The sequence below is a fragment of the Coregonus clupeaformis genome, chromosome 10 (genome assembly GCF_020615455.1).
Source record: "Coregonus clupeaformis isolate EN_2021a chromosome 10, ASM2061545v1, whole genome shotgun sequence".
NCBI lineage: Eukaryota > Metazoa > Chordata > Actinopteri > Salmoniformes > Salmonidae > Coregonus > Coregonus clupeaformis.
Window position 1 is genome coordinate 31,506,378 of NC_059201.1, and position 8,383 is coordinate 31,514,760.

Consider the following 8,383-nt stretch of genomic DNA (forward strand, 5'->3'; position numbering starts at 1 on the left):
AAGTTATTATTTTCATTTCACTTCACCAATTTGGACTATTTTGTGTATGTCCGTTACATGAAATCCAAATAAAAATCAATTTAAATTACAGGTTGTAATGCAACAAAATAGGAAAAACACCAAGGGGGATGAATACTTTTGCAAGGCACTTTATAAAGGCTTATTTTTTTTACTTATCAACCATTCCAGCTTCAACAGGGCCTTGTGGGCCTACACGGCCTGTTGTTACCTGGATTTCTCTCAGCACTATTTTTCCTGTTTAAGTGTAGTCAGTCATCATACGTATTCCTCATAGACAACTTTCATTTTTTAAAGGTTCCACTTTAAAACCCCTTACCCTATTGCCATTCCACTGACCAGTCTGGGACCCAGTTACGTCAGCATGGCATTTAAATTACCTTTAACCTTCTCTGCCACCAAAGCCTTCTCAGACAAGATTATGGGCCTCTGAAATCCACTCTACTTAGTTGTTAGTGGTAAATAACAGTTAAGAAAAGACAGTCCAGCCCATGCCATGGCACGAATTATACCATGGCCCTAGTGCCAACCGTGCCCTAATTCCTCCAAGGCCATAATCCTTTCAAAAGGCCCAAAGGATGGTATATAATCCCTAGCATAGTTGAGAAGAACGAATTGGACTTCAGCAGTCAACTTCAGAAACTCCTGTTAAGCAGTCCAGGATGGCAGAGCTAGGAGTGTTTGCTGGCAGGTGGCACGATGATACAACGAGAGAATCAGGCTTCGCCTACACCAACAGCAATAACACCAAAGGTACAGTACATCTTGTTCAGTGTAGTACCTGAGGGTGACATCATTTGGTAGAACTATTGAAAGAGCCTAATTCTGTACATTCCCCCAAAATATTGTAGATATTGTAGATTTACAGAGAGTAATGGTGTCCTTTTTAAGTTAAATTGATGTTGCTGAAGGTTTTTTGTTGCAGTGTAGTTCTCTTATACGTTATTTCACAAACAGCAGACATACCATTTGGAACTGGCATTAGCAGTACACATAATGATACAAGCAATTCATTGAATTATTTGTGTCGGGACAATGTTTTTCTTGTTCATAACATTTGATGCACACATTCTGTTCAAAATATTGGTTACTGTCCTCATATGACTATGTCAATAAGTCATGAATTGATATTACATTTAACATTTTCTATATTAAAATATAATTTTAATCTCTTGTTCTTTTGCAGATCCTTTTGCGGGCCCCAACTACCACATTGCTCCAAGATGGGTGTACAATATTTCAACACTTTGGATGATATTTGTGGTCATCGCCTCAGTCTTCACCAATGGCCTGGTACTTGTGGCCACTGCAAAATTCAAGAAGCTCCAACACCCTCTCAACTGGATCTTGGTCAACCTTGCTATTGCTGACATTGGAGAAACACTTTTGGCTAGCACCATCAGCATTTGCAACCAGATTTTTGGCTACTTCATTCTGGGACATCCAATGTGTGTATTTGAGGGATACACTGTCTCTGTGTGTGGTAAGAGGCTCCTCAGTTTTACAAATATTTTTATTGTATTTATTGTACCAGTAATATTTGGAAATTGTAGATTAATGTATAAAGAAATTAATCGACACAAAGTGTTCCCTATAGGCATTTCCTTGGTGCATGTTATTATGGTGCTGTGTTTTCACATAGAATTAGAGTGTCTCTAACTTTGAGTACAACTGTTCCCCTGCACAGGTATTGCTGCTCTGTGGTCCCTGGCTATCATCTCCTGGGAGAGATGGGTGGTGGTGTGCAAGCCCTTTGGAAGTGTCAAGTTTAATGCCAAATGGGCCATGGGAGGCATTATATTTTCCTGGGTCTGGGCTGCTTTCTGGTGTGCTCCTCCCATCTTTGGCTGGAGCAGGTATGGATTTCTCTTCTTATTTCACTGAGGATTCATGTTCAAAATATTATGTTATTTAACCAATTTCTTTATGTCTCTCTTTCCATCAGGTACTGGCCTCATGGCCTGAAGACTTCCTGTGGACCTGATGTGTTCGGAGGCAATGAGGATCCTGGAGTCAAGTCCTACATGATTACTCTCATGATTACATGCTGCTTCTTCCCCCTGGCTGTGATCATCTTCTGCTACATTTTCGTGTGGCTAGCCATCCGTGCAGTAAGTGATATTTTAAATATGCTATACTGTAGCAAGCAACTATGTTGTTAAATACAGTAATGGTCAAGTGTATTAAAATGTTAAATCTAACCATTTGATATTCCTTCTAAATGACCACAGGTTGCTGCGGAGCAGAAAGACTCAGAGTCAACACAGAAGGCTGAGAAGGAAGTGTCCAGGATGGTTGTTGTCATGATTATAGCTTTCTGTGTATGCTGGGGACCTTATACCTGCTTTGCCTGCTTTGCTGCGGCTAATCCTGGGTATGCTTTCCACCCTCTGGCAGCTGCACTGCCTGCCTACTTTGCCAAGAGCGCCACCATCTACAATCCAGTTATCTATGTCTTCATGAACAAACAGGTCGGTGTATTTGTCTGATAGCTACATGTACACTGAACAAAAAGAGGCCTTAATCTATGGATTTCACACGACTGGGAATACAGATATGCATCTGTTGGACACAGATACCTTAAAAAAAAGGTAGGGCCGTGGATCAGAAAACCAGTCAGTATCTGGTGTGACCACCATTTGCCTCATGCAGCGCGACACATCTCCTTCGCATAGAGTTGATCAGGCTGTTGATTGTGGCCTGTGGAATGTTGTAGCACTCCTCTCCAATGGCTGTACGAAGTTACTGGATTTTGTCAGGAACTGGAACACGCTGCCGTACACATCGATCCAGAGCATCCCAAACATGCTCAATGGGTGGTGACATGTCTGGAGAGTATGCAGGCCATGAAAGAACTGGTGCATTTTCAGCTTCCAGGAATTGTGTATGACACTGAACTGCAGTCAGGTCAAGACTCTGGTGATGACGATGGGCATTCAGATGAACTTCCCTGAGGTTTCGGACAGTTTGTGCAGAAATTATTTGGTTGTGCAAACCCACAGTTTCATCAGCTGTCCGGGTGGCTGGTCTCAGACGATCCCGCAGGTGAAGAAGCCAGATGTGGAGGGCTGGCGTGGTTACACGGGGTCTGCGGTTGTGAGGCCGGTTGGACGTACTGCCAAATTCCCTAAAAGAATGTTGGAGGCGGCTTATGGTAGAGAAATGAACATTCGATTATCTGACAACAATTTCTTTGCACATTCCTGCAGTCAGAATGCCAATTGCATGCTCTCTCAAAACTTGAGACATCAATGGCATTGTGTTGTGTGACAAAACTGCACATTTTAGAGTGGCCTTTTATTGTCCCCAGCACAAGGTGCACCTGTGTAATTATCATGCTGTTTAATCAGCTTCTTGAAAGGTGAATGGATTATCTTGGCAAAGGAAAAATGCTCACTAACAGGGATGTAAAGACATTTTCGCACAAAATTTGATAGAAAGAAGCTTTTTGTGCGTATGGAAAATTTCTGGGATCTTTTATTTCAGCGCATGACACATGGGCCCAACACTTTACATGTTGCGTTTATATTTTGGTTCAGTATATTTTGACCCATCAATAATAAAGTCGTTAACAAAGGACTCATGTCTACCTAAATGTAGACATACAGTATATTTTGAATCTCTTTCCTCATGTTCCATTCTTCTTCTCTCTCCCCAGTTCCGTTCCTGCATCATGCAGCTCTTTGGCAAGGTAGAAGATGATGGCTCTGAAGTGTCTACATCAAAAACAGAGGTTTCCTCTGTGGCACCTGCATAAACCCCAGACAACGTCGTACGTCTTGGAAACAAATCGTTCTGTGGAAATTTTATGAATGGGACTTTTTAAATGTACAGTACATCCTTTTGTGTTTCTTAAACAAAAAATGTCCCACAACTTTTCAGGAGATGATTAAGCTTTACCTCATACAGTTGCAATGTGTGTAAAAACATTACCCACGAAACCTAAATTGCTATGATCCACCCCTTGGAGTTTTTCTAATCCATGATCTTCGAAACAACCAGAGAATGGTGTGGTAATTGATATGCATACTATGGCTATTTGAGTGGTATATTATGGGAATGTGTATATAGTACTACTATCAATGTCTGTTCAAGTGGCAAGAAAAAGTTGTCATCTTGGAATGCATTCCCTTCAATCTGCAGTGGCTAAACTAGACAGCACCACAGCAAAGGAGAACTGAAATTAACTGCCGATGGAAATCTGATAACTCAAAATGATGTGAACAATATATGGTTTGAAAACCCCTTACTTTTAAAGTAACTTATGAGGTAAACATTTTCTATCCATCTTGCAAATAAAAAAACAACAACAACAAAATGATAGTAAATAGATAATTGTGTATACAATGTATTTAACAATGTTTTTTTCTGATTAAAATAAATGTCATGCATGCAGCAAAATGTAAATACCCTCTGGTCTCACTTTCTATTTTTATACACTGTTTAAAACAATTTTATTCATTGCTACCTGTTATCAATGATTGTTTAAAGACCAAACTCACATGACACACCCCATATGAACTGTCTGGTAAAGCGGATAGTATAGAGATTATCTCCCCAATCAGCCTAAAGGACCAAAGTGGTCCACTTTCCTCATCATTGGTTTGTATTTACAGCAGGAAAAGCTTGAACATAGAATGAAGTAAATTAAATCAACAACGTCTGATTATCCCCCCAAAGACTACTTCCCTATTTACTTTGTTATAGTAAAAACATTTATATTGTCAAAATATGTTTTCACTATTTACAAGTAATAAGAACAATTGTTAAGTCAACAATGTTTCCTTTTAAGCATGAAGAGGATAAGGAATTTCACCTGAATGCTAAATTACGTGACACCAAAAGCACTTCTTATCCAAGAAGGATTAACCTTAAATTCAAACCTTGGCTTCAGTTCGTCCAAGCCAGCGTAACTCAAGTTATGGGTGTGTGTGTGTGTGTTCGATCTTAATCTCGATGACAACATGGCTGGTATAAAACCCCACAGATTGGGGTACACCATCTTGTTGGTTGCTAACACCACAACAGGTGATCAGCAAGAAAAGACAAGAGAAGCCAACCACAAGACAGAAAAAAAGCAACCAACAGGTAAAGGCAAAAAACACAATTGTGGTAACAAACAACTGGCAAGGTAAATATTTTAGAACAATTCAATGACTGAAATGGAAATAATATGTTGTCTTCTTGATGTGCATATTCTTCAGATACCTTCTCAGAAATGGCAGAAAGTTGGGGAAGGGCTGCTTTTGCAGCCAGGCGACAAAACCAAGATACAACGAGAGAATCTTCCTTCACCTTCACCAACAGTAATAACACCAAAGGTGAGAGAGGACAAGCAAATGCATCTACCTTGATTGAAACTTTCAATTCATATATTTTATTTTATTTAAATTATGAGGTTATATTTCCTGTATTTATTAATGTTTTTATTGAAGTTCTATACAACATAGATGGCATAAGTAAAATTGCACTTTATACGTATAATTTGAATGAATTAATACCATTGATGTAATTTGCATTGCTTTTGCATTTTAATTGATCATCTAAAAGCATGTAGATAATATAACCAGGCACTTGCACCTGTCATTTTCACATTCTTAGAAAAATAATTTTCTCTGTTTTATCTCAGATCCCTTTGAGGGCCCCAACTACCACATTGCTCCAAGATGGGTGTACAATATTTCAACACTTTGGATGATCATAGTGGTCATCCTCTCAGTCTTCACCAATGGCCTGGTACTGGTGGCCACTGCAAAATTCAAGAAGCTCCAACACCCTCTCAACTGGATCTTGGTCAACCTTGCTATTGCTGACATTGGAGAAACACTTTTGGCTAGCACCATCAGCGTTTGCAACCAGTTTTTTGGTTACTTCATTCTGGGACATCCAATGTGTGTCTTTGAGGGATACACTGTCTCTGTGTGCGGTAAGATGCAGTTTTACATGGACTAAAATATTATCTCATATTTAACAATAAAATTATAAATTGCTACACAGTGCTGAGAAATAGTAATTGGCAGAACATAGCATAGTGACAGTAATCAGAATTTCTCTTTTGTTTAATTTACAGTGTATGTATATATTATGCACAGGTATTGCTGCTCTGTGGTCCCTGGCTGTCATCTCCTGGGAGAGATGGGTGGTGGTGTGCAAGCCCTTTGGAAGTGTCAAGTTTGATGCCAAATGGGCCATGGGAGGCATTATCTTTTCCTGGGTCTGGGCTGCTTTCTGGTGTGCTCCCCCCATCTTTGGCTGGAGCAGGTGTGGATTTCTCTTCTTATTTCACTGAGGATTCAAGTTCAAAAGATTAAATTATTTAACACATTTCTTTATCTCTCTCCCTCCAACAGGTACTGGCCTCATGGCCTGAAGACTTCCTGTGGACCTGATGTGTTCGGAGGCAATGAGGATCCTGGAGTCAAGTCCTACATGATTACTCTCATGATTACATGCTGCTTCCTCCCCCTGGCCGTGATCATCTTCTGCTACATTTTCGTGTGGCTAGCCATCCGTGCAGTAAGTTATATTTTAAATATACTATACTGTAGCAAGCAACTACGTTGTTAAATACAGTAATGGTCAAGTGTACCTTTTGAAAAGGCATATTAGAGCGTTAAATCTAACCATTTGATATTCCTTCTGAATGACCACAGGTTGCTGCGCAGCAGAAAGACTCAGAGTCAACACAGAAGGCTGAGAAGGAAGTGTCCAGGATGGTTGTTGTCATGATTATAGCTTACTGTGTATGCTGGGGACCTTATACCTGCTTTGCCTGCTTTGCTGCGGCTAACCCTGGGTATGCATTCCACCCTCTGGCTGCCGCCATCCCTGCCTACTTTGCCAAGAGCGCCACCATCTACAATCCAGTTATATATGTCTTCATGAATAGACAGGTAAGTCTTAACAGGATTCTCAGACACTGTTTTTTATTTAATCTTACTGATTTCGTGTAACAAAGCTCTAACAATACACATTTTTCTAAATGTTTCACAGTTGCCTTTCTTGTGAAGTACATTTTTATTTATTTTAAAAAGCATCAGCTGACAATGTGTTCGCTCAATTTCTAGATAGTAATTTTAATTATTCCTCTCTCTCCAGTTCCGTACTTGCATCATGCAGCTCTTTGGAAAGGCAGAAGATGATGGCTCTGAAGTGTCTACATCAAAAACAGAGGTTTCCTCTGTGGCACCTGCATAAACCCCAGACAACATCGTACCTCTTGGAAACCAATCGTGAACGTTTTGAGGAGATTTTCCAAATGGAACTTTTCAAATGTACAGTACATCCTCTTGTTTTCTTAAACAAATATTCTCCCACAACTTTTCAGGAGATTATTAAGCTTTACCTCATACAGTTGCAAGGTGTGTAAAAACGTTGCCCACAAAAACTAAATTGCTGTGGACCACCCCTTGGAGCTTTTTTAATCCATGGTCTTCAATTAAACAAGCAGAGAATGGTGTGGTAATTGATATGCATACTATAGCTATTTGAGTGGTATATTATGGGAATGTGTATATAGTACTATTATCAATGTCTGTTCAAGTGGCAAGAAAATGTTGTCATCTTGGACGGCATTCCCTTCACTCTGCAGTGGCTAAACTAGACAGCATCACAGCTAAGGAGAACTGAAATAAACTGGCAATGGAAATCTGATAATCTCAAAATGATGTGAACAATGTATGGTTTGAAAACCCCTTACTTTTAAAGTAACTTATGAGGTAAACATTTTGAATCCCTCTTGCAAATAAAAAAACAAAACAAAAAATTATAATAGTAAATAGATAATTGTGTATACAATGTATTTAACAATGTTTTTTTCTGATTAAAATAAATTTCATGCATGCAGCAAAATGAAAATACCCTCTGGTCTCACTTTCTATTTTTATCCACTGTTTATAACAATTATCAGTGATTGTTTACATGTTTAAAGACCAAACTCACATGACACACCCCAAATGAACTATATGGTAAAGCAGATAGCATAGAGATTATCTCCCCAATCAGCCTAAAGGACCAACGTCTGATTATCCTCCCAAAGAATACTCCCTGTTTACTTTGTGTGTGTGTGTGTGTGTGTGTGTGTGTGTGTGTGTGTGTGTGTGTGTGTGTGTGTGTGTGTGTGTGTGTGTGTGTGTGTGTGTGTGTGACCATTTCTGATTTAGATTAATCTTGATGACAACATGGCTGGTATAAAACCCCACAGATTGGGGTACATCATCTTGTTGGTTGCTAACACCACAACAGATGATCAGCAAGAAAAGACAAGAGAAGCCAACCACAAGAGAGAAAAAAAGCGGCCCACAGGTAAAGGCAAAAAACACAATTGTGATAACAAACAACTGGCAAGGTAAATATTTTAGAACAA

At 39.5% G+C, this 8,383-nt stretch overlaps 2 protein-coding genes across 2 annotated transcripts; both read left to right on the forward strand.

The window, feature by feature from the left end:
- Positions 1-680: 680 nt before the first annotated feature.
- LOC121575013 (red-sensitive opsin-2-like) lies at positions 681-3,852 on the forward strand. The gene is made up of 6 exons (XM_041887771.2): positions 681-771; positions 1,205-1,501; positions 1,706-1,874; positions 1,964-2,129; positions 2,250-2,489; positions 3,677-3,852. The coding sequence occupies exons 1-6, from the start codon at positions 681-683 to the stop codon at positions 3,773-3,775; spliced, it is 1,062 nt and encodes a 353-aa protein (XP_041743705.2). The 3' UTR covers positions 3,776-3,852.
- A 1,108-nt stretch (positions 3,853-4,960) lies between these two features.
- Positions 4,961-7,877, forward strand: LOC121575014 (red-sensitive opsin). The gene is made up of 7 exons (XM_041887772.2): positions 4,961-5,106; positions 5,223-5,339; positions 5,648-5,944; positions 6,111-6,279; positions 6,369-6,534; positions 6,672-6,911; positions 7,117-7,877. Exons 1-7 carry the CDS (start codon positions 4,983-4,985, stop codon positions 7,213-7,215), a joined length of 1,212 nt encoding a protein of 403 aa, XP_041743706.2. The 5' UTR covers positions 4,961-4,982; the 3' UTR covers positions 7,216-7,877.
- Positions 7,878-8,383: the final 506 nt, after the last annotated feature.

What these genes read in the sequence shown, in the direction of transcription:
- LOC121575014 (XM_041887772.2), top strand. Translation starts at nt 4,983, where the DNA reads ATGGCTGGTATAAAACCCCACAGATTGGGGTACACCATCTTGTTGGTT. An exon ending in CCCATCTTTGGCTGGAGCAG is followed by an intron (nt 6,280 to 6,368) that starts GTGTGGATTTCT and finishes TCCCTCCAACAG; the next exon opens with GTACTGGCCTCATGGCCTGA. An exon ending in TGTGGCTAGCCATCCGTGCA is followed by an intron (nt 6,535 to 6,671) that starts GTAAGTTATATT and finishes GAATGACCACAG; the next exon opens with GTTGCTGCGCAGCAGAAAGA.
- LOC121575013 (XM_041887771.2), top strand. Translation starts at nt 681, where the DNA reads ATGGCAGAGCTAGGAGTGTTTGCTGGCAGGTGGCACGATGATACAACG. An exon ending in CAACAGCAATAACACCAAAG is followed by an intron (nt 772 to 1,204) that starts GTACAGTACATC and finishes GTTCTTTTGCAG; the next exon opens with ATCCTTTTGCGGGCCCCAAC. An exon ending in ATACACTGTCTCTGTGTGTG is followed by an intron (nt 1,502 to 1,705) that starts GTAAGAGGCTCC and finishes TCCCCTGCACAG; the next exon opens with GTATTGCTGCTCTGTGGTCC.